General features: G+C 39.4%; 1 protein-coding gene across 2 annotated transcripts in view; it reads right to left on the bottom strand.

Annotated features, from left to right (window-relative positions):
- Positions 1–8,698: 8,698 nt before the first annotated feature.
- The window catches only part of pax3b (paired box 3b), a 35,303-nt gene continuing 17,568 nt past the window's right edge, over positions 8,699–26,433 (bottom strand). Inside the window, exons 5-9 of one of the 2 annotated variants that reach the window (XM_059331652.1) lie at positions 24,625–24,824; positions 23,494–23,659; positions 22,471–22,685; positions 17,015–17,299; positions 8,699–10,390 (exon numbers count right to left, since the gene is read on the bottom strand). In XM_059331652.1, the coding sequence (XP_059187635.1) occupies positions 10,373–10,390; positions 17,015–17,299; positions 22,471–22,685; positions 23,494–23,659; positions 24,625–24,824 (884 nt within the window). In that variant the 3' untranslated portion in view covers positions 8,699–10,372. The remainder of the gene's footprint in view (positions 10,391–17,014; positions 17,300–22,470; positions 22,686–23,493; positions 23,660–24,624; positions 24,825–26,433) is intronic. The other variant, XM_059331651.1, reaches the window with a different exon arrangement.

Here is a 26,433-nt window from a genome sequence, read left to right as displayed (position 1 = left end):
CCTGCTTATCCTGCTGCCCCCGCGACCCGGCCCCGGATAAGCAGATGAAAATGGATGGATGGATGGATATATATATATTCTATATACTGACTTGAGAGTGGTATTTCCCAAAATGTGAAACACTTTTATTAAGTATTATTATAAATGATTGTGACTTTTACTTCCTGAAATCCCAACAAATATCAAACATAAAACGCATCACTTCCTCTGAACAATAAGGGATTTTTTTTCCAGGAAAAAAAATGTCCACTGTAAAAGTAGAAGCCTTGGCTAAAAAAAGTAAACCCGGGGTTGAGCGGGGTTCTGTCTGTCGACAGATGTCTCTATGTGAGTCCAGATGACTGTTAGAAAGAAATAAGCCCTGCCAGGAAGTCTGTTTCAACTTCAAACTTCACCGCTTTGTGTTTGTGCCTGCAATCAACGCTCAATAACATTACCTAGTCTTGTTCAAACTGTCCGTGGCATGTTATTGTATCATGATATTAATATTGTTCCTCTAAGTCAAATGTAGCTCTGCACACAGGAGGCCCTTAAGCCACAGTGTTAGTGACCACAACACACACACACACACACACACACACAGGACATGTGATTTTCCCTGGGCAAAGTAAGTCCCAACCAGCAGTGCCAGCGTGCAGTTGAAGAGTGGCACAGCGCTCGTATTGATGCAGTCACGTTGCTCTTGTTTTGCTAGCCGTCATTTCCTAGAAATTCCTGTCTGACTTCATTCCTCCAACCCTTTTCCCTCTGATCTGCGTCACCGTCTGACAATTGTCTTATGGTTCTACAGAGAAACACATGCAAGCTGGAACTCACACACTGTATATCGCTTCCGCTGACATACATAAAAAACACTGTATATATTGTTGTCTGCAGTCCTCTGCTCCTCTCCGTCTCTCTCATCATGTGATTCCATAAAAAAGCAAGAAAAAAGAATTTTGAAGGTTTTGCTTTTGCTCCACTGCTGTCAAAACAGTATCTTGGCTGCAGTGGATTCCCCTTAAAGTGATACGCCACACAAAATCTGTCATTCCAGCATCAAATGTTCACCAACTGTTGGCTTGAACGGCTGTAAAAGGTCAGAAGTTTTCTTGTTAACATAGAACAGCAGCTGTGGTCAGGTTGTGGCAATTGCCTCGAAAATTCATGATGGAAAAAAAGGATCAGAAACTTTCTCTAAACTATTCCTGCAGAATAAACCTTCCATGTGCAGTATGTTCCAAACACTCATAGCCTTCCCCAATATGGCTAAATATCCAGCTTTCACATGAACTTTGAGAAGTTGTGTTTAACTTTCACATTTTTACTCTATTCACTTCTTGCCAAGTGTAAGGCAACATAATTGATTGCACTCATGCTTGTCCGTTCAATAAAGTTGCAACCAGCAGCCCGTTAGCTTAGCTTAGTATAAAGACTTAAGACTTAGACATAAGCAGCACCTACACACAGTCTAGACACCAGAAAAAAACCAATGTTGGCATTGCATGTTTTTGCAACCAGATTGTTAAAATTAGAGATAAAAAATTTTGGCCAATTGCTAATGCGATTACGATATATGCAAAATGCATTCCGCCATTATCTTTTACTGATTAACTGCACTCGGGTCGCAGGGGGTGGGGGTGGAGCCGATCCCAGCTAACATTGGGTGAGAGGCGGGGTACACCCTGGACAGGTCGCCAGACTTTTCATGATCTCATTCAGTCCTACAGGTAATTTAGAGTCAACAATTAAACCAAACAAATTTATGGAACCTTACTGTTCCATGTTGGACGGCAAGATTTGAGAATGGTTTGCAGTGGTTCAGAAATGTCAAGATTTAAAGTATGTGTGGTTTGCAGAAACATACAATGAGAGAGAGAGAGGAGCCGTCCACTGCTGTTTTTTTGGTCCATAAAGGTTTTGTGTAGCGGATGATCTGGGTATTTCAGGATGGACTAGAACATGTTGACAGGTCATCTCTCCACCACCTCCTCCAGTGTGTCCAACCTGGCTCCAACCACAGAACCAGCTCTTTAGACCAGTCTGTCCAACCGCCTTCATCTCTGTGTGTGATGCTGCCTCCCCAGCAGACTGCAGCATAAAACAACACACTACCACCACAGACTGATAAAACATCTGCAGCATCTTACTACAGATGTCCAGAGATCTGAGCTTCAAGAAGAAAAAGAGGCGGCTCTGCCCCTTTTTGTAGAGAGCGTCTGTGTTTAGGGACCAGTCCAACTTATTATCCAGGTATACACCTAGATACTTAGAACTTGGCACCACCTGATAATTTGGTTGGCCACACATTTTTGTATATTTAGCTTAATTCATACGAACTACCTGCTCAGCACCAAACAGCAGACATCAGCGATCAGTTGAAGAAAGCAGAGTGAATGTTTGATACTTTCAGCAGGTGGACAAAAAAAGTCCAAATGAATGCTAATGTTGCAACACATCTGCTGGATGTGTTCTACAAGCAACTGTTGGCTAACAAGTCCGCCATATCAACTTAAAAGGTGTGTTTATGGCTTCTATAACCAGAGTGCTGGGACATATTGAGTGAGCATATGGTGGAGAAGTGTGAATAAAAACATACTTTCATAGCAATATGTTTGACTGTTTTATTTCTCTAAGGGGGCACGCAAACATGAATCTGCTAAACTATTTTTTCTCACACACAGACAACAGTATTAGTCTTTGTGCCTCTTTAAAAATAAATCATGATGAAGGCTTATTAGTTCCCACAGGAGAACTGTTCAGCTGAAGCAGCAAAAAAATAAATAAAATTACAAAATATTGGAATTTGAGGATAAAAATTAATTTATAGTTTAAAGTCTGGAACACTATAAACATATTGCTGTTGCTTGATTAAAACCTTGCAACACCTACATTTCAACAAAACTGTGTTGTTTGTGATTGAACCACCATGCAGGTTCCTTTCCTCTTATGAAAGGATTTCCTCAGCCTCAGGGCTTTACAGTCATCTTGTAAGTAAAAATATGAACCACCAAATTTGTTATGTAGACGTTTTTTCACATGACAGAAGAGCTATTTTGTAAAGATGGAGACAAGAGATTGAGTATTTAACAAATGAGGTCGATGATGTGTCACTTTACAGTTGCGTATCATCTGTTGGCTGTCTGCCAGTCACACACACACACACACACACACACACACACACACACACATACTGATCCCCCATCCTCCTCGTCTGTTCCTGTCACCCCCCTCCTCTCCTTCAGATGCCCCCCTTCTCCTCTGTCGATGTGTTTTTCCGTCTGGAGGTCCAGAGGTTAAGTTGTCCCCAGCATGTGTTAGTGCTCAGGTCAGCAGCAGCCAGGACCTGTGATGACAGAGTGTGTGAATGCTGTGGAGTGTCAGGGGTTAAGTGTGTGTACAGGGGTTTGCACGGCAGGCTGGGGTATGTAGGAGACACCCTGAAACACTTCCTTCCACCTGGTTACCTCCTGGGCAGAAAGAAGCTGATCGAACGGTTGAGGATTGACATACTTATGGGGCAGTGCATCAATGTATATTAATAATTAGGCAAAACTGAAATACTTTAGGGCACATTAGTTTATGTATAAGCCAGGGAATAGTCTGGGCCTGTATTTGGACTGAGTTTGCAGACTGATGTTTTCTGCTTTATTGTTAATAATATCTTAAAAAAAAAAAAAAAAAAGATGTAAGAACACTTTTTTACCTACTGCAATTGGACTTTATAATGACTCCCCTTTTAGTAAGGACAGAAGAAAATGCATTTAAACTTTAGCTTAAGCTGCTTATACTGTATGTATACATCAAACTGTATTTTTACACATGTATATTTGCACACCTGTTTATTTACACACCTGTATATTTGCACACTTGCTGTAACTGTTATCTATGAGTAACAGCTACTAATGCACATGGACCATCCATTCCACTTTTTCTATCCTAGGCTATGTATTGTAGGCTCATGTTTTTTATAGGTGGAATATGTATGTATACATGTGTTGTGTTGTGTTGTGTTGTGTTGTGTTGTGTTGTGTTGTGTTGTGTTGTGTTGTGTGTATGTTGGCTGCTGGAACACCTAAATTTCTCTGCTGGGAAGAATAAAGTATATCTTATCTCTCAGGCAACAAAAGGACTTGATTAGGTATAAAAACTAGTAATGGTTTGTGTTAAAATTAGTTTAAAGTGTGTGATCAACATCTTTCCCAACTTATCAGATGCTGATGCTTGTGGTCATATAGGGATGTACAAGCCAAACTTTAGTGTCACTTTCTATGAAAGCCTGAAAGCGCAATGTCTTCTGTGACAGTATCTGACGCAGAGGGTCTTGACAAAGTGTTGGTATTAGTCGAGAGTGAGACTGGGCCCTAGTTAGATACGTAGTGTACATACATAATCTAGAAAACAAACGGTAAATATTCAGACATCGGACTAGGAGAACAGGGTTTGTGTCCTATGTGTAAACTATGTAATTTAAACATCACTGAACTTCTGTGCCTCACGTTTCGTGCGTCACATTTTTACGTTACTATGTCACTTCGGGTAGTCACATTGTCCTCGTAACTACTTCACTTCCAGCATTTACGTACATTTATTTACTGTTTAAACCTTTTATTTTCAACCACGAACCGTATGTGTATGTATAATGACATGTGCGGTATTTTTAAAACGCTCCACTCAAGCTTTTGTCGGGACTTTTTTAGTCCCTGTAGAAGAGCAGGGTCTTTTTTCTCCCCTGAAACAGCCTGGTTACTGATTGGATAGATCACTAAGCAGGATGTAACGTAGTACTCTACGCGACAACAACACTCGCCATTTGTAAAAGCCAGCAAAGCAGTGTTCCCAACTTAGCCACTTTGTTGCTAAATTTAGCGACTTTTCAGACCCCCCTTAGTGACTATTTTTCAAGAAAGCAACTGGAGACAAATCCAGAGACTCCTTCTTACTCTTCTTAAGGAGCCGCTAACGAGCCGGAGGCTTGTTAAGAGGATCTGCCGTTAGCTGCAGTTAGCTACAGTTAGCTCTGTAGCAGTACAGTGTGTATGTGCTGCTGCTGCAGGAGGTGTTCACTTAGTGATCTCTGTTTATTTGCAACAAGCACTGGACACACTGTGCATAGTTAGCAATGCTGTTAATTCACAATCACTATGTTTATGATCAGGGAGACTCTGTGCATAATTGGCCATGCTGCTTTCAGCTGCTGACGTTGTGCACAGTTAGCGACGGTGAAAACCATACGTCACCTCCAGAGTCTCTAAATCCCTCTGGGGGCTAACTTGAAGTGGAGACACACAGAGTGAGGGGACTTTTGAGAGGGTGTGGCCTAAGACTTTCCTGGTGGCCACTTTTCCCCCTAAAGGAAACACGGCTTAGGGGTCATAACAAGCTGCTTGTAGAAATGTTCTATTGGGCTGTTTCGGGTGGCAGGACAGTCTTGTTTAGATAGCTGTCTGATAACTGCAGCTGGATTTACATCATAGATAATTGGATCTATTCAAACATTTATGCATCATTTTCTTATGCATAGAGAATGCATCTATTATTAACTGTTCATTGTGTTCAGAACAAACAAGCATATTCATCAAAATAGATTTTAGAATCTTCAATACCCACTGTATCCCCGGAGCATGTGGGGAAAACCCACACAGACACATGCAAACACCAGGGAGCTGGTCATCAGATTCAAACTGAAAAGCTTCTGTGCCAACCACTGAGTCAATGTCTCTGCCTACACAACCATTGTTACGTTATTTACTGAGACACACACATGGTGGAGGCGTAGAGAGTCAGAAAGGGTTCACACACACACACACACACACACACACACACACACATTTAACAGAGTGAGAATGACAGAAGCAGCTGCTGGCGTGATCTAGAGGTCATGTTGGATCACAACACTGAGGAAAAAAACATTCTTTAACCCAGGGGGTTGTCTAAGATGTGAGTTAGTGGATCACATGGTTACACAAGGCTACAAGTGTTTCCCTTAATGTGTGTCTGTGTGTGTGTCTAAGAACAACAGAGGCAGAGTGACTTACTGTGTGTGTGTGTGTGTGTGTGTGTGTGTGTGTGTGTTTGTGTGTGTGTGGTTTTACTTTAAAAATGTTTTTACTTGCTCCATTTTATTACATTTAATTCACTCAGAAGTCTAAGCAGGAGCCTATTTGTCACAGCAGGAGAGTCTTTAAAACCATCAGCTCACACTATGCAGAACATAAAATTAATTAACACCTTTATAAATAATTACTCAGTAGCCCAGAGCCAGCACAGGTGTGTACGTTGAGCCAACAGACAGATGAGGGATGTTACTATTTTGTGTGCAATACTAAAAATGTAATACATCCATAATGCTAACAAGCACAAGTGGCCAATGCCAGAGACTCATATTTGTTGGGGTTTTTCTGGAAAAAATAATAAAAATTCAGAAAATAATCTTTTTATTTAAAGTGGCAATAGACCATTATTTTGTGTAACTTGTAGTAATGAAGTAAACGTTTATTACACAATGGACGGCTGTAGAATAATGACACTAGGTTCCCTATTAGCATCACTTTCACTGTGCAATTCTGTCTGCCAGCTGGTCTGATATCCCTGAAAAATGAAGGTTCAGTTTTCGGCACACAACAGGAGATGATAGCACTCTGAAATTGTCCTTCCCCCAAATACTCATGTATTGTTTGTACAGTAGCTTTTTACAGGGCAAATTTAAGTTTGTAGGTAGCGACGGCTTCTAGTAATTATGAAGGACGCCAAGGCGGAGTGGTGTTATGGAGTGTGAATGCAGGGGAAAGCGAGGATATGGAGTTGAATAAATGACAAGGTCCACAACAAAAAGGGGCCAATAGATTGCAGAAGGGTACTGTACATCAACAGCTTAAATTTCTAAGTGTATAAGGTACACCTGAATGCACCATGAAGTCCCTGTTGGCACCCACAGTTTTTACATTTAGCTGTTAACTCACAGCAATGGCAAAATATTCCCAAACTGCTGACTTTAGTAAAAGGAAAAAAAGTGCAGCTGCCTGCTGCTGGTAAGCTTTGTGGTGTCATCTTTCAAGTGATTTTTCTATTTTTCTTTCGTCATTTTTCAGAGAGTTGTCAGGACACCCAGCTTGAAGTCAGACTGGGACGTTTGGTCTGGCTAAGAGAGATACAGCGGCTGCACAGCATATAAAGTGATGTGTGTGCGGTTGGAGCAGAGAAGAAAACTTGTGATCCATTGCATGCAGATGATTTGTGAGCTTGTAACACTTATCAATTTCATCATGGCATCTTAATTAAACAAAATGTATCGCTTTGTGCAGCGACATCCAGTCCTGAAAGAGTAATGTCTATCTGTTTAGGAACCGATAAGCAGAACCAAAATTTCTGATTCATTTGGGATGTTTGCTGCTTTGCCCAACCCTTCCTCCCATTGGTCTAACGCATAGATATAATGGGTCCGACACACTGGAGTTCAGTGGCTGCTGATGTGCTTCTTAAAAGATAACTATGTGTTGTGTCGTGACAACGCTGTGGGACCAATGGGACAACATAACAATGTTATGGCACCACGATACGCTCAGGAGGGACAGTTGAAACGCTGTCTGTTTCCACTTTAATTTGTTTTTTGTTTTTTTTAATAAAGCTGTAATATGTGGAGCAAAGAGACCTTTCAAAAAGAAGTTCTGCTGCCAGACGAGGGTCCGACAATCCAAAAATCCATCATTATCTGGCAGTATGTAATACCATTAAAATAGTTCCATTTAACTACACTCTGGGGTGTATTAAAGAAATAATAGCCTTTTCAGTGCTGGGGAGGGTTCATTAATAAAGGTAATGTCTTAGCTTTGGAATTTTGCAGGTGTGATTTGTCTTCATCTTTAATGGTATGGACTGATTAAGAAAGCAAACAGTGTGTGTGTGCCCATATGATTAGAGCACCCCTGCTTTTACTTTTCCAGAGTGCGTGTGTGTGTGTTTGTTGGCATGTGTGTCTCGGGGTCCTCTCATTGGTTGAATTATTCAGGCTTAGCAAACAGAGCTGACAAGACTATGAGTGATCCTAAACGTTGTTATTGACTTAGACTTTATTTATAGAGTGTGTGGTCCCGCTGCACGAGCTGCACACAGCGCCACCCCTCCGAGGCCTGCGAGCAGACACGATTAATCAGAAGAATGTTATAATTAGGCTTAATACCCTCAGGCTGCATGAACACACACAGAAACAACACTATATGTGAACATGGACATAATGTATGAATGCATGTGGTGCACAAACACACACAGAGCGGGCCCTGTGTGTGTGTGTGTAAGCAGAGCGGATGGGTTGCAGAGGTTTTTGGAGGGACTGGGTATGCTGTTTGTCCAAAAAAACCCTTTAAGGCTTGTTCTCTTCATCGGAGAGGTTGTTAAACAAAAGTCAGTTTGTTACAGTAGCGGGGGCCGGCGGGGGTATTAATACACACCAATGCAGATGTCTGAGCATTTACAGCCATCTGTGAGAAAGCCTGTTGTGTTCAGTGTCAAATCAAATGTCTGGTGATCCCATTTGGCCGGGCTTAATTTGGTTGGAGGCTTCACATGAGCGCTTTCAGAAAATACATATTTGTCTTCCATTTTTCTGTAGAGTGAATTACTTTCTTTTTCTCATGTTGTGGTAAAAATAAATACAAAGGCTCCATTTAGTAATTACAGTCAGATGAACAAAACACGGAATAAATCAAAAACCAGAAGCGGCTATTTTCAGAATTTTTATTTTTATTATAAATAGTAGTGATAATGCGCTTGTACACATGACATTATGTCATATCGCTTTGTCAAATAATACAAAAAATATATCAAAGGAATGAAAGGACTGGTTCATTCTAACATATACAGATGTACGAAACAAGACTCTGTTATTCTGAGCCCAAAAGTATTGCCACTCACTTGTACACTGTGGGAGATTTTACACTGTTGACATACTGAACATTTGACACAATAAATATGTCCGGAATGCATTAGAAACCAAATCATTATTTTTCATGCAAAATGGAAACAAGAAAAGGTCCCAAGCAACACAAAAAGAATCAAATAAAATAAAGTTTTGGCTTTGTCATTCCTGGTTAATTTTCTGTTGACATTGGCATCCACTTGTTTCATTCTTTTCTTCATGACACTACACTGATTTAAGTCCTTACAAATGTGCTCCTCCGTGTGCTATGACAGCAGTATTAAGAATGTTTCTTATTTGTTTTGGACCCAAAAGCCTTCAAAGGCACATGTGTTGTTCCTTTGCAAAGTCCCAAACTAAATCCAGAGAATAAATCCAAAGTGTTTCGTAAGACTTTAAGAGGCACGTTAGATTTTCTTTTATTGTCTTTAATGGGGACTCTTAAGATACATGATATTGCACTTCTGGTCAGCTGGGAGAATGGCTGTCTTTAGTCAAAACTCTCTCTGTTTCTCAAGTGTCTCTCGGTCGTGACTTGTGACCCGGCGGCTTTTTCTCGCCAGGAGAGGATCTTTAAAGGTTTGTTAACCCTGTGATCGATCTTGCCTATCCCCCACCTCCCTCCCTCCCTCCCTTTAAAGCCACTTCTCTCCTCTCCTGCTCTCTCATCTGTCACTTTCCCTAAATTCACCCCCTGACCTCCTCCGAGTTCCTCTCCAGAAAACTACAAAAGGCTCGGGATCCCTGCCTCACCGTCCAAAACATCAATGAGACAGAAGGAGCGAGACAGAAATGCGAGAGGAGCGAGGGAGACGGAGGGGGAGGAGGAGGAATGTTTGAATGAACTTTCACTGCAGTACAGCTGTGGTGTACATTAGAGTTTGTGATACAATAAAACCCACAGATTCGTGTTTGTTTTCTCTGTCTCTGGAATTTCTCTCCATGTGTGGGATGCAGAGAGCTCAAATAAATGCAATAAAATCAACAAAGCCCTTTTCTTTTTTCCCCTTTCGGCAGATACAATTTGGGGATTAAATTGGGAATACATGGAATTTCATATGTACTCATGTGGCCCTAAGATATGTAAACATGTTCCTTCAAGCACCGCCTTGAAGGCTGGCAGATTATGACGAAGAAATTTAGGATAGATATCCTCACAAAGACCCCACATGCTGTTTGGTCATTGGATTTGTTTGTGGAAAGCGCCTCTTCATGGCCCTGTGGAGCTCCACCGCGCTGACATCTCTGCAATGTTCAGTCAATCAGCAGTTTTTGGTCTGATATTCCTTCTTGTGGTCCCTTCTTTTTTTTGTCCATTTCTCCAACAAGAATTCATATTATAATGTCCTGCAGTAGACAATGTGTCCTGGTAATTGGTAGCAAAATAAATTTTGGTCCAGATATTAAAAGATTTCCATGGCTGTACACACTAATGTCCCTCTGTGAAGTCCGGAGCTTGTGATCAGGTGATTTCAGGCCTCAGATAAGAAAGGGCACCTGTGAAAAGAGGATGAAACAGTTGTTAAATTACTAGTGAAAAGGGACTATGTGGTTGAAAGATGATAAAAAAAAAGATATATGGGTGCAATAAATTTGGGGCACATGTTTTAGCCTGGCATTCGGCTCACATATGGCTATTGTTAGCATAGCATGTGCTAACCGTGTTTTGGGGTGTAAGGTCAGAAAATGGGGAGAACTGACGGGGTGTGGGGGTCTAATAAAAAACAAAACTGCAAGATTTCTCAAAGTCAGAAGCAGCAAAAGCACTGGAAGAATTTTATATCCATGATATGGTCAAGGTTTAATGCATTATTTTATATTTATTCATTTATGTATTATGTTTACATTGTACTTTACACTCAAGTCAACAACCACCAGACAACAAAAGGTTTTTAAATTGTTTCATATATGTAGGCATGTCATATTTGATATTTTTAACCAGTTAAGTGCTCACATGTGTTGATCTGTGAATTGTATTTTACAACATGTTCTAAAGCGACTTTAAAGAAACATTTTAAGCTCATTTTCATGTTCATACTTGTATGTTGGGTTTCTACAAGAAAATGTTTACATGCTTAAATGTTTTTTAAAAAAAAACACATTATCCTTCTCATACTTTCTGTCAGAACATAATTTCAGCCTATAAAATACTCATCATTTAATCTTTTTTAAACTGTAAAACATAACTCATAAAATCCCCTAATTATTAATCATTAATAAAAGAGTACATGCCGTCAGTGAAAAATACTGGGAGAATATTATACTGGAATCTTTCTGCATGATAAACCCTTGTGATTTGTTGACATTGGTTTTAATTCCTGAACACTAAAAAATTCACTTTTTTAAAACTTTTTTAATTTAGGATCAGGGATGTGTAGGTCCGTACACTCAACACCAGTGTATTTAACTATGTTTTACAGCTGGAGTTTACAGACCAAAAACAGAAGCATTTTCTGAGAAATATCATCACTTCAAAGTCCAGCATGGTCTCCTAACAATTACATTCACACACACAATAAAACTACAGTTATAATTAAAGACGTATTTTCTCTGTAGCTGATGCTTCGAAAACCAGAACCTTTCAATTTGGAAGAGACAAAGCAATGCATATCCATGGCTCTGTGTATATTTAGATTCCTGTAAACTTGGTTCTGGGTGCTTTCATCTCAGAACTTTGACCCTTCCACAGTGTGTTTTCACTTCATGCAAGTTACATTTTGGTCACCTAAAAATGTCTTGTTCAGCATTCAGATGTACTAAAAGACACTCTAAGATGTTAACTGTTTTTCACGTGATAAAATTAGCATCATAATTAATATCATCGTAAACATGAATTGTGGCTGCATTTTGCTAACTTCACATTTGCTGTGTCAATGCACCTGCACAATTTAGGGAGTTAGGGCTGGGCAATATATCAATATAAAAGATATATCAATATATTTTAAATGTGAGGAATGGAATTCCATGGAATTAGACCATATCGCATATATCGATATAGTTCAAATTTGCACTGTGATCCTTGCTCCAGGCAAGCTGCGGCTTTAATTTAAGATATTTTTTTATTTAAATGTGCACTTTATGGAGCTTTGATTTTTTTTAAAAGGTACTCCTGTTGTTTTACAGTATTTATGTTCACTTAAATAAACGGTTTCAATAAAACTACTTGTGACATGTCATATTTGGCTTTGACTCTGACTCAACATTTGCTTTCACTTAGCAATAAAAATATTGTGATATATATCGTATATCGATATTCGGCCTAAATATATCGGGATATGACTTTTGCTCCCTCTCGCCCAGCCCTAGGGAGAGTGCAGGATTCTGCAAACCAGTTACTTCTGAACATCCCACACTCTCAAATCTTGAGGTGACAGAGCTGTATCAGCTTTTATCAGAGCTGGCTTTTAATTCTAGTTGAGCTGGACCCCCTAAATATTTTATTGCAGCTATTTATTGTAACTGTGTTTTTATTTATTTACTAAAAATTAGTTTTTATTCTTTGCTGTCTATTGTATAACCTTATTTTACCTTGTGCCTTTTGCTCTGTGTTGAGGCTTAACTGTACAGCATTTTTTGTTTTAAATGTGCTGCAGAAATAAACTATAAAATAACGAAAACTAGAATTGAAAAAAGATTTTCGTTAACTGAAATAAAAATAAAAACAAGAGTTTTTTAAAAAACGATAACTAACTGAAACTGTATTTTGTGATATTTCTGGTTTTATGACTTAATAAACTTATTGGGGCTGAGATGGATAAGATAAAGGAAATAAAGGCAACATTTATTGTGATTTTTTTTAATCTCGCACCAAAAAACTAACACTAAAATTAATAAAAACAAAACAACAAAAACAACAAAAACTAAGCATTTTCCAAAAAAAATAAAAACTAATTAAAACTAGCAAACTCACTCTAAAAACTAATTTAAACTAACTGAATTTGAAAACAAAAAATCACAACGAAATTAAAACTAAAATTAAAACTATTATAACCTTGGGTCAAATTCAAGGCTTCATAACAGTAGTTCACAACCCAATGGGTGATGTCACGGTGGCTACGTCAACATCTTTTTTAACCCATTGAAGCCTGGAAAGCGGATACGTCGTTTTGTAGTATTTGTATAAGCTCTCAAATACCTTTTTGAATTTCATTTCTATCTGCTACAGAGGCTGAAAAATCTATTATTTAGTAGAAGAGTTGACACTTTTTTTTCCAGAATTTTTCCAGAATTTCCAGAAAATTAGAGGCTTATTTTAAAATCGCCCAGCGATTTTTCAGGCCTCAATGGGTTAATGTCTATGGGGCTAAACAGGTAATGAACCTACATTAACAGACATAACTCGAAAAGTAACGACTGCAAAGTGCTGTGCTCAGACATGGCAGCATGGCCTGCTTAGCAACAGAGACATTACCTAAATAAAAACAAGCGAGCATTTCATGGATGACCACTGTAGTTTCCGAGCGGCGGTGCAGCGAGAGCTACATGTCGTCAAACTGTGCAGCAGTGTGGAGCGTTCTCCACTAGAACGTGGAGCAGCTCTCTCCAGCACTGCTTCCCCAGCTGACCTCAGTCCTAGCACCTGTTTCTAATAGCCGCCCTGCCAGAGGCTATTAGGATCCGTCCACCCCCAGAAAGGACCTTTCCTCTGCAGCTCCAAACCCAACCGCACACCGGCTATCCAGTCGCACTGATTAATCACATCAAGATGGACTGCTCGGCCTTGTAACGCTGTGGAGGTGTATGGGAGTGTGTGTGCTGTCCTGGTGGCTGCCTTTGAGCTTGTGTGTGTGTGTGTGTGTGTACATGCACAGTGCCACATGCTAGAGGTTTTTCACGTGTGTCGCCGTAATTCTTTATTCTGTTCGCTCTGAGATATCTGAGCGAGATATTTCATTAGACATTTGCTGCTCTCGGAAATTAAGTCAGATATTCATTTGATACAGGGAGAGTCAGACCTGTTGGAGCGTTGCCAGGCTCTTTGAAGGGCCCCGGTTGTCTGGAGGTTGCAACAAGGTCAGTGGATGAACCTGATTGGTCAACCCCCTGTGGACCAAAATTGGAAACGGCGGCCGCTGTAATCACGATGTGACGGAGAACGACGTTGCTTTCCAAAGCTCGATGGAGATTTGTTTGAAGTTGATTTTAACCCTTAAAGTAACAGTAATGTGAAGTGAAAAGACCCTCTCACTGCTGGACAGGTAGGTATTCTCTGAGGGCAAACAGTCCGAGGAGGGCTATCAGCCACCGCCGCAGCTGCACTTTACCCTGATGGGAGCTGACTCTGCAGTGTACCTAACCACAGATTTCAGTATCGGCGCTGGCCTGATCACTTCATAGATGGAATCAGATCTGCACAATTAACCCCAACACTTGAGACTGCATGATTGGACCCGCTGGCCTTAACAAGCAGCACTGCAGCAAAGAATCTGCGGTTACGAGTTGTGTGTTTTACTACCAGAAAACCCGATAATCATACACTGTATCGGCTGACTTCTAATTTCCTGAAAATAAGTGAAAGGACTCTCTAAAACCAGTCAGTGGTTTGCACTGGAACCCTGGAAAACTCCTCAAATTGCATTAGGTCATAGATTTAAAAAAAAAAAAACAATCGTGTGGCTTTGTTGTTTTGAACTCTAAATCAAGCATATTCTCAAAACATTTTTTAAGATTTTGAGGGACACAAGTTACATGACTGCAGTAATGGTTTCATGAAAGCCTTCACATCATTACAAAACGTGCTTATGATAGCTGAATCAAGCTATGAAAGTTGTGAAATGACCACCATTCATTCATTCATTCATTCATTATCCTGAACCACTTATCGGCACCCGGGTCGCGGAGCTGGAGCCGATCCCAGCTGACATTGGACGAGAGGCGGGTCCACCCTGGACAGGTCTCAGACTATAGACATATGTCAGCTGATGGTTACACTCTTAATATAATAATATATTATAATAAGAGTGTAACCATCAGCCGGATCAATCATCTGCACTATAATTGATTCTGAGCGTGCTAAATAAAAAGTCCTGGCTGACACATAGAGACAGACAATCACGCTCTCATTCACACCTACGGACAATTTAGAGTCACCAATTAAACCTAAGTGCATGTTTTTGGACTGTGGGAGGAAGCCGGAGTACCCGGAGAGAACCCATGTTTGAACATGCAAACTCCACACAGCAGAGCCGCAGGCCGGAGTGGAACCGGGGACCCTCTTGCTGTGAGGCAAGAGTATGACCATCATCTGTAAATTACATTAATTCAGTGTTTTTTTCCTTTGTCTCTTCTCCTTGCTCTCTTCACATTTAGGTTTCTGACCAACGAACAGGATGAGCTTGTACAGACTAATTCTGCAGAAATGATCAAACTGCAGGAACAACTTAAAGTGTTACTTATCTGATCTAATGTTCACACTGTAAATGCATTTGGGCAGAAATACAAGATTTGCAATATAACTGGAAACTAGCTTTCAAATAAATATAGTGGAGAAAAAAACACAATAGTTACCTCGTGAAATGATCATGGGTGCAAATAAATATAAAAACATAATTTTTCAGGTACAAGTACGATGCTTAAGTGCTACAATCTGTCCCTAGCTCTGATATAAAAGAATCAACTGTGAAAACTAGGACTAAGCCTGCATTAATTCCTAATCAATCAGATTGGATTTTTCATGTCAGGACCAGAAAATAAATGTGTGTCGCTTTTAAAGCTATCAAGCATTGCCTAAAGATGACTAAACTACGACCCTGAGTCCAGTATAAAGACTATCTAATGCTCTGTACAATCATTCTGAATCTGCATCTTGCTTTTATTTACATTTCACATGGCATCCCATACCTTGTAAACCATAATATACGGTCTTACCACATTATATATTGCTTTATATTTCTATTTTGCTATATTATTACAGACAACACAATCACAGGGTATATTATTCAGTTTACTGTTCATATATATGTACTGGGCTTGCTGCTATTAATTAGTTTCACTTTGTCTCCTAAGTTTGTCTTAAAGTTAAAATTGTATAGTTGTTTTTTTCTTTCTTTTTTAATTTTCTTTTTTTTCTTATTCTAGCTGTATGTCTCTGTATCTTCATTATATTATCTTTATTTATGTTTATACAGGCTTTTCTTGTCTTACCTTATCTTAAAAAATAAATGAGTATTTTAGTTTTTCTGCTATACTTTATATCTACTCAATCACATTTTGGAGGGAAATATTGTGTTTTTTTCTCCACTATATTTATTTGAAAGCTAGTTTCCAGTTATATTGCAAATCAAGCTTTTTTCATAGAAAACGTGAAGACACATTGTGTCGGATTAATGGCTACGAGTATACAGTTAGTTTGTTAAATTTTGCTCCATCGTGAACCGTTATAACTTTTTTTTTTTTTTTGCTTAATATGGACAATGCATAATACATTCTTGCACCAGATATAACTAAATTTTCCATCTGTTGTCTGCTATATGATGTATATAGGATATTTTTCTGATTGTCCCTAATACTTGTTGTTTTCACTCCTTTTGCTGCTGTTTTTTGCTGTTTTTTGTTATTTTTCATGAAATGCACTGTAAAGCCCTTGGTTGTTTTTCCACAAACGAGTAAAATGTGTCAGCAAATATTATCATTAACCCATAAGAACCCAGAGCCAGTAATCCTTAAAATGGAAAATTATGGGGGATATACCATAGACCAAGTGGACCTTATGATATATCTTATTTTTAAATGAATAAACTAGACACCTTTTCTGCTTACAGAAACACAAATTTGCCTTTTTCTTTGCATTTCCACCACATATATCAAAGCTGTGACTTTAATAGTGCTGTTAGACAACAAATTCCATTTCAGATTTGTTTTTAAGTAACAAAATAATAATAAATCGAGAATAAATAAATATAAATAACACTGCCTTAATGGACGGCTTCTCAACAAGCTACTGTAGCTGTAGAACACTAAAAAACACACTTATGTACTTGAGAAAACATACATGAACATTACTAGAACATTTGAAATGTTTGTGACACCCATGTCACCGTGGGTTCTTATGGGTTAAATGTATGAATTTGTATGTGCATTGTGGAAGAAGAGGGTGAGAATAAAAAGGTGAAGTCTATTGACCTTACTTTGTCCGTACTGGCCGTACTGGTAGGACGCCACGTGGTCCACGGTGTAGCCCGGTGAGCTGTAGGAGGGGGGGCAGTAGGACTGGGAGCTGGGCAGGGAGGGCAGAGCCGACATGGAGGGGACGCTGGTGAGACCCTCCAGACCCTTGATGTGATCCATGCGTTGGCTGCAGCTGGCCGCCATGCCAGCAGGGGGCTCGAGGCCGCCAGTCAGAGGGGAGATGGCGTAGTCACTCTGGGGCTGATGGGGCACGCCACCCGGGTTCAGCAGACCCATAACCTGGTCAGAAGAAGAGCAGAGTTACATTTGTTATGGGGATGAATTTTGTATTTTTTTTTCCTGTGCGACTATGCATGTATGTCTGGGTGTGTTTATGTGTTTGTCTAAACTGGGTATTTTGAATTGTACATATTTTTTTTCTTTTTATATTTATATTTTTAGAGACTCTTAAATGTTGCACTTACTGGAGAGCACTTTGAATTTCGTTGTACATGTGACAGTAACAAATAAAGACCTATTCCTATTCCTATTCCTATACTGTAAGAGCTCTAATGGTAAAGGACTTGCAGTATTGTTGCAGTCGCAGAAACTGTAAACTTGTGTTGAAAATGAGCAGAAGACAATACATTTTTCCCCTTTTATTTGCTGAATTTCAGCTTAAAAAGGTTACATAATCATAAGGCATAAGATATGTTTTCTATTGTTTTTAGCTTCTGACAAGGCTTTAATACAACCCAGATTCCAGAAAATTGTAGTAAAACATGCAATGCTTTGCTAATCCTTTGTGACATATATTCAATTGAAAAGTGTACAAAGACAATATATTTTATGTTGTGTTATTGTAAATATACACTCTAAACTCTGAATTTGATGCATTCTGTTTTTATTCACATTACACACAGTGTCCCAACTTTATATGAATCAGAGTTGGTAGAATAACTATCTCTCGTTTTAAGCGCAGGAGTGTGTGTAATATCTTTCAGACAAACACACACACTCAGACCCACATAGGAAATCCCCCTGTCGCGGACATCAAAAGGCTCCCAGCGAGCCCGTCCCAGACAGAGATAGCACCAGAGAGGAAGAATTAAGCAATTTGTCTCAGATCCACGGCTCCACTTATTCTAAAATTCCTTTTTGACACCGCTCCAAAAACCCGTGGCACAAGATAAAGACTTATCTCGGGGAAAGATACGCCGACAAAGATAACACAAAAGAAAGGGTCTGTGTGAGCTCGGCTCTGTTCAACCTTAGAAAAGATTTGCAGTTTGAGAGATCCGTTAGCTCTTGACCTGGTCTTTATTAGCGACCAGATAATCAAATTTGGGGGAATATTCCTTGGCCAGCAAAGGACGGAAAAGAGCCGTGGGGCAAAGTGTTTCAACTGGCTTCAAAACAGACTTGGTACCGGCGACCCCCCTCCAACGCTCGCTGACTTTACCTGTCCGTCATCAAAGCTCTCAGTAAACCGTTAATAAGAAATCGAGGCTGGCTTTATCACTTGTGAAAGTAAGTCTAACTGGATCTGCTACCCTAAATGTATCATATCCCACCTCCTCCTCAACACAGCTAAAGGCCTCAAGGCTCCTCCAGTTGTCCTAATAAGAAGCAGGTACGCTGCTCTTTGGGTCCTCTCGGCCCTCTAAGTGACATATTATTCTACATCCACACACACACATGGTCCTGCTTAAATCATTTCCCAAGTAGGGGAGGTGAATGGAGGAGTCCATGTTGATTTGGGAGAGGGGAGTTGTGTTTCCTCTCATGCCCGGTAACATTTTCCTAAAAAATTAACCTGAGTTTGGAAGGAGAGAGAGGGTTAGGATACGCTTTGGCTTAAACAAGCCACAGGGAGCAGGAATACATGCTGTTTAAACTGACAGATTCCCGTCTGACTTTCATGTTTGTGCTTTTTGTCTTATCTCTTTGACCTGACCCGTCATCCCGCTCTCTCCTGAGTCTTTCCCTGCCTGCACACTGGCCCGTCCAGGGTGTTTCATATTGGAGTCCTGCCGTTGCCAGCGGCCTGAATCAGTGCTAGCAGGGAAGAATGTCGGGATGGAGGGGAAACATCTGAGACGGGACATTCCTTCCCCGCTGTATGAAATATATACAAATAAATTAGAACCTTTGCTTTCACATGGTAGGAATGTCGAGGCAAACATTTTAAGAATGCAATCACGAGGAGCTTCCCTTGGGGCCACTGCACAGCAGTGTTTGTGCACATATACATGACCGGGAGGATGCTGTGTCTAGCTGCCTCTGTGGACAGTAAAGGAGAGTCTGTTCATGTTTTTTGCATGCAGAAATGTAACTCTGTATGAAAGCAGCAGTGGAGGAAGTACTGGGATGTTTTATCTAAAGGAACAGTATGCAGGATTTTACAAAATTAGAAAATCTAAATAAAGACTCATATAGAAATAATACCTCTAAATCATGACTTATGATCCAGTGTGGTGGTGTGTGTTTCTGCAGAGACCCTGCCCTCTGCCTGTTTTTTCTCTTTTCTTTTCTTTTTTTTTTTGTGTTTGGGACATTTCTGGGCACGGACCTTTGGGCACAGCCCTAAGAAAACATTTCTTTTTTTTTTTTCAAAGAACAGCAAAAGCAAATGCCAAGTGGACAAAGTCTGTTCCAAAACAAGAGTGAATCTGGGGTTTTTTTTTCTTGGGGAGCAGAAGACAAAGTTTGAATGTTGTTGAATGTTGAACAGTAAACAATTCCTGCACAGTATGCCTTTAATGTAAAAGTAGTAATTCCACAGTTTATATTATTGTTTTAAATCTTCTATTACAAGTTAAAGTCCTGTATAGGCCCAATTATTGATGCATGCATGTGTACATGCAGCTTTTTTTTTTACTACAACACCAATTCCAAATATGTTGGGGTGTTGTCTAAAACAATGATATATCAGATTGTTTTCTAATCCTTTCTGTGATGGAGTAAAAGGTGCAATATTTGCTTCTGAATATAGTGGAAATACAAAGCAGCAGAAGTTGGAAATACTCATGAAAGTTCTAGTACTTCAAACTTGTTCCACTGTAATGAGGAATTATTTAACAAATAATAATACAGCGATTGGCCCCATGCTCCAGCCCTCGGCAGCAAAAAATGGCTTTTTTAAAATGGAAAACGGCTGCAGCATCATGAGTGGAAGAAATGTTTTGCTTACTCAGTATGTAAAAGTGCAAATGTGCTTTCAGAGTAAGTGACTCAGTTACCACACACACTTATTTCCCCCCAAATTAAAAAGTAGTGTGATACTTATCTGTGAATACAAACTGATACCTGTATTGATGCTGTATTATAAATAATAATTAAAAAAAACAGTAATCAATCTTCCCATCTACAAAGAAGGTTGAAAAGTTGACTTAGCCATGCTGCTCAACCATGTCATGTAATATTTGTGTAAAAGATGTTGCAAAATCCTTAACTGATCCTGGAAATGTCATGGAGTTGATCAATTATCTACACTGTGTGCGTGTGTGTGTGTGCGTGTGCGTGTGTGTGTGTGTGTGTGCCCCTGTAATAATGTGGACCTGAGAGCATGTGTGTATTAGTGCGGGTGTGTGTCTGTCTTCACGCGGCTGCGGCCTGTTCTCTGAGGAGGAGTGAGACTGTGCCAGGCTGAAATCTCATTTTCTGCCTGTTAGGGTCTCTCACTCCTCTGTCTCCTCCGTCCTCCCCTCTGTCTAGGTGCAGAGACCTTGGGACTTCATGCCTGGATAATTGGCTGTAATTGTCTTTTCACTTCTCATTTGTCACACACCCAACTGTCCTCTGTCCTTCTAGAGTCATCTCACTTTTCTCCTCCAGCAGTCAGTGACCCATCCTGCAGCATTGCAGAGGAAGTGTCCAGTCTGTGGTGTGTAGCAGATGTGTGTGCATGTGTGTGTTGTGCAGCCAGGTGAGATATTCCTTCAGAACAGTGTTGTTGAAGCTCTTGATGTTTTCTGTGTCTGAGGGTAAATCAAGCGTACCTCAACCGGGTTCAACTCTTTGAAATCATGTTTAAATCTAATTCTGCCCGGCTCTGTGTGGCATGTTTTGGGTATTATCCATGCAAGCAAAAACTATCTGAGTCTCTCGAGGCACGTACAGTGTCAAACACACAAGCCTTATTCCTGTCAAACGAATACACTGCAAAAAAGCTTCTGATTCTCTAGTATTACCTTTGTGTTATTTTTGCCTGATCGGAGAACTGGGTCAGAAATCGACTCGTCCAAAGTCAGTTTTCTAAATGAAACAATAACAAACCCATGTGGGTTGTCTGCCGTGCAAGATGCTTTTGACTCTTGTTATGGCACGCTAGTGATGTTTTTCGGAAACTTGACGTGCCTTTGAAAAATGACCCTTCTTTATCCAACCTGCTCTCAAACTTGAGGTAAACTTTAATCCTGTAACTCCTGTTTCCAGTATAATCAAAAAAGTAAACTTTGACTTTATCCACCTTCATTTCTCTTGCAGATGCCAAATTGCTGATCCCCATGAGCAACAAGGAAGTGAGATGGTTCACTCCTTGGCTGTTTCCATCATCAGCTCTGGAGAAATTATGTTTAAATTTCTTTTACCACTCGCTGATTGGGTAAGTGAGTTGCTAGATTTACTCACCTCATTAATAATTTTAAAAATACTAGTGTTTTATGGAATCAAATCATGTCATGTATAGCTATATTTTGAAAAGTTAAGTTAAATTATCTTCATCTGTTAATCAAAAGCTCATTTTATACCAGTATTGCTAACACTGGAAAAAATGTAGATAACTAGATTCTATTTGATTAAAATTTTTCTAAAATTAATTATCAAATAAATTCAACATGCATTTTGATTTATGTCTGTGTTGAACTGCACAAAAAACATTCTTACTACTTATGATTGTCCTGTTTCTATAGAGCTGCATATATATATATATATATATATATATATATATATATATATATGTATATATATATATATATATATATATATATATATATATATATAGTACGGGCCAAAAGTTTGGACACACCTTCTCATTCACTGTGTTTCCTTTATTTTCATGACTATTTACATTGTAGATTCATCAAAACTATTAATGAACACATGTGGAATTATGTACTTAACAAAAAAGTGTGAAATAACTGAAAACATGTCTTATATTCTAGTAAGCAAAGGGTGGTTACTTTGAGGAATCTAAAATACAAGACATGTTTTCAGTTATTTCACACTTTTTTTGTTAAGTACATAATTCCATATGTGTTCATTCATAGTTTTGATGCCTTCAGTGAGAATCTACAATGTAAATAGTCATGAAAATAAAGAAAAACGCATTGAATGAGTAGGTGTGTGTCCAAACTTTTGGCCTGTACTGTATATATATATATATATATATATATATATATGTATAAACACTACTTGGGGTTCAGAGGGTTTAGCAACTCAAACACACATAATTCCAGCTGTAGTCTCACCTGTGGAGAGAGTCCGTTTCCTATGGTGGGGTTCATGGGATTGGCCGGTCCTCCGGCACTCACAAAGCTGTCCGTGTAGCCTGAGAAGGAGTGGCGTCCGGAGGCGAGGCAGTAGGCGGAGCCTCCCTCTACCTGCCCTCCACCAGCGCTGGATTGGTGGCCCGAGGAGGGAGGGAGAGGCTGGGGCCGATGCACCGTGCTGGGGGGCTCCGACACTGCCAGAGGCATTACAGAGAAAGTTAAAACACGTCAGGATTGTCAAAGTTCAAAGTTGCAAAACATAACTAATGCTAAATGATGAGACCTGGGATCAGAGAAAGTGCAGTTAGATCCAGAACATTGTATTCTAGCAGAGTGCAAAACGACCGGATTCAATATAAACTTACATTTGAAAAGAAGACGTTGAAAATGTATGAATTCAAATGTTATAAAGAGTTGATGTTTTTTAATACAATATTATTTTATCAAGTCTTTCAACAAGATGTATCTTATTTTAATTTAATAAAAAATTTAAAAACATGCAGTTTCTACAAATTAGTAATGGTTATTGAATAAAACACTTTTCAATATAAAAGTATTCATTTTTAAAAAGGAAATCAAAAGGCATGAGTGCAGGAGAGTAACACAACTTAACCTTATCTTAATACACAGAAAAGCCTCAAAATCAGGGCTGCAACTAACAATCATTTACATTATCAATTGCCCCAACAATTACCAATGAGATATTATTAAAAAAGTTTCTGTTGATCAACTAACACATGAGTCAGCTACTCAAAATAAAAGGCAGCAAATACTTTTCTCAAGTTTACTAACTAAAATTTTAGACCTCAAATGAATGATTGCACTTCTCTTTTTTATTTATAATAGATTTTGTCTTTATAGACTTTAAGCCTTCTTTTATTTTCCAATATATTATTTTCATCAACAACAAATCCTACGCTCATAGTGTGACTACACTACAAAACTGTGAAGTGAATTTGATTTGCTGCAGTGTCTTTGATATGAGTGGCTCTGGTCTGTTACCTTGTGCTATAGATGAGGGGGGGTAGCTGCTGTCAGACAGCTGGTAGGGGGGGATGCTGGACATGGCTGAAGGTGGGAAACCCCCCGGGATCAGGTGATTAAATGCCATCAGTTGACTGGCTCCTGCTTGCTTCCTCCACCTCGCCCGCCTGTTGCTGAACCAAACCTAGAAGGACGATGATGTCGTTCAATCAGCGTGGGACAACGTTATTTTCAGACATCAAACTCAAAATGACATTTAATTTGTGTAAATGATAAACACACATTCACACTTATCTTAAAGCGAACGCAACACAGTACATTTCCTGTCAATTCTATCAGAGTGTGAAGAAAAAGTTTGTGTGTGTGTGTGTGTGTGTGTGTGTGTGTACTAACTGTTCAGTCAGGTGAATGCTGCTATATAAAACCAAAGAGGCAGGAGTAGATAGGAATCTGTTTTCTCTTTTTTCAAATCTCTATATTCTTTTCCTTTCTCTGTCTTATCTATTGGCAGTTACATAATGTTAGTGATAAACAGATATGCAGGAGAAGAAATTGTGCCAAAAAGTCAGAAAAAAGTGTTCAAAAATGAATTTACAGTGAAAATAAAGTCATGTCTTAACTGGAACTCAACTAATAATTATTTTTCAGCCAAGTAAGTGTGTGTGTGTGTGTGTGTGTGTGTGTGACATGCTGTGCCCATATGGACGGGGCTCATGCTGTGCCTGCTTACACTTCCCATATGGAGCCTGTGGAGGAGAATTTACTGGACTCCAGATCAGAAATAGGAAAGTCCAGATTGGGCCCCTGGGAGTGTGGACAAGAAGTGCATGTGTGTGTGTGTGTTTGTGCTTTGCATGGAGCAAACAGGTTGCTTTTAAATGGTTAGAGAGTTTAAATGTGTGTGTGAGGGATGTTCATAGTAAGGACAGGTATTTGAGTACATGCTAGTGTTGCTGCTATCTTGTAAACATTTTCATTTTTTAACTCCTGTTGAAGGATTTCATGGTTCTCTGTGAAGCTGAGGTCAAATTTACAACCCTTGAGCTTGTGAAATTCTTTTCAAAGTCACATAAATTCCTGTGTTCCACAAGCTGAAATGTGTTTTCGTTTCCCCTCAGTACCTAAACAGCTTTCACACATCACACGTACCTGGACCCTGGCCTCGGTGAGTTTGGCCCTCTGGGCGAGCTCCTCCCTGGTGTAGATGTCGGGGTAGTGGGTCCTCTCGAAGGCCCTCTCCAGCTCCTCCAGCTGCTCCGCTGTGAAGGTGGTCCGACTGCGCCGCTGCTTCCTCTTAAGCGGCAGATCAGGCTCTGACTCCACGTCCGAACCCTCATCGGAGTGACTCGCTGCTCAAAACACAGGACAAAGAAAAATAAGAAAGGATAACTTTTCTCCAATCTCACATGTTTAGATGATGATCATCTTCACTCTATAAACCCTAAAGTTAACAGCTAAACTCTGAAACCCTGTTGAAGAGCAAACATGCCGATGTTACAGACCAGCGATGGCCAACTGGCCCGCAGGCACGCCAAAGCTTTATATCCAGCCCGCAGAATATTAATGAATTCAAAAAAATTTAATAAAAACCACAATCCTCTGTGCTAAAGTTACAAAAACACCCAGTATTTCCACTGCTTTCTGCCATTAGTGATGGTAGTTACAAGATGTGACCTCAGTTCTATGAGGAACTGCAAGGAGAAGAAGAGGGAGTGAGATCTTTCACCAGATTTGCTTATAAAAATGCAGAACACATTAACGATACAGATGTTTTATACTCCGGACTCTGGTCATGACTCATAAATTATCATAGTTTATAAAATGCAGCAAAGTGAGAGTATATAGACAAAACTGCCTACGGTTGACTCATATTTCTGCAGTTAGGCTACTGTACTGTATGTATGTGTGTATATATATATATATATATATATATATATATATATATATATATATATAATTCAAAATAAATGTCTTTATCAATGTGGATTTCCCATGTATTTTTAGGATTCCGAGAAAATACAAATATTTAACAATTATAGGCTAATACATTTAATTAAAATAAAATAATAAAACAATAATAGCTGCTAGAAGTCTGACCCTTGGACAGAGAGGTTGCTGATCCCTGTTGTAGACCAACACCTCATGGTCCTGTAAGTGTCATTTTCTGTAAAATGTTACCTGTTTTTCTCTCTGTTTTCATTTGTTTACTTAAAGTTTTCACTCATAGAACTTGGGTTATTTCTTTTCTTTACACACTCACACTCACACCATAAGGCATGGGTCCTCCTCGTGGTTTCGTGGCCAAACAGACCTCCATTCAGAAGAAATATTCTGAGCCTCAGGAATAATCCCACTGGACAGGATTCCCAGAGCACCACAGGGGGACGGGTGGACTAAAAGCCACACAAAAGGCTAATTTGGATCCAGGGGCCATTCTTTGAGTGTGTGTGTGTGTGTGTGTGTGTGTGTGTGTGTGTGTGTGTGTGTGTGTGTGTGTGTGTGTACTAACTGTTCAGTCAGGTGAATGCTGCTATATAAAACCAAAGAGGCAGGAGTAGATAGGAATCTGTTTTCTCTTTTTTCAAATCTCTTTATTCTTTTCCTTTCTCTGTCTTATCTATTTGCAGTTACATAATGTTAGTGATAAACAGATATGCAGCAGAAGAAATTGTGCCAAAAAGTGTTCAAAAATGAATTTACAGTGAAAAACATAGAAAATAAAGTCATGTCTTAACTGGAACTCAACTAATGATTATTTTTCAGCCAAGTAATTATCCTTTTATCTAAAGTCTAGTGTCAACAGGTTGGACAAACACACAAATAAACCTTCAGTGTAAAAAAAGGTTAATTAATCATTTATGCCCAGAGGCCATAATATGTGTGATAAGGATTAAAATAGATTCACATCCTTTGTTCTGATGGGTAGTGCAAGTATTGAAATTCAGTATGGACATACAT

This window comes from Centropristis striata, chromosome 4 (assembly GCF_030273125.1).
Source record: "Centropristis striata isolate RG_2023a ecotype Rhode Island chromosome 4, C.striata_1.0, whole genome shotgun sequence".
Taxonomy (NCBI): domain Eukaryota; kingdom Metazoa; phylum Chordata; class Actinopteri; order Perciformes; family Serranidae; genus Centropristis; species Centropristis striata.
The sequence above is the reverse complement of the archived record's forward strand: the minus strand, read 5'-3'. Positions and strand labels throughout refer to the sequence as shown.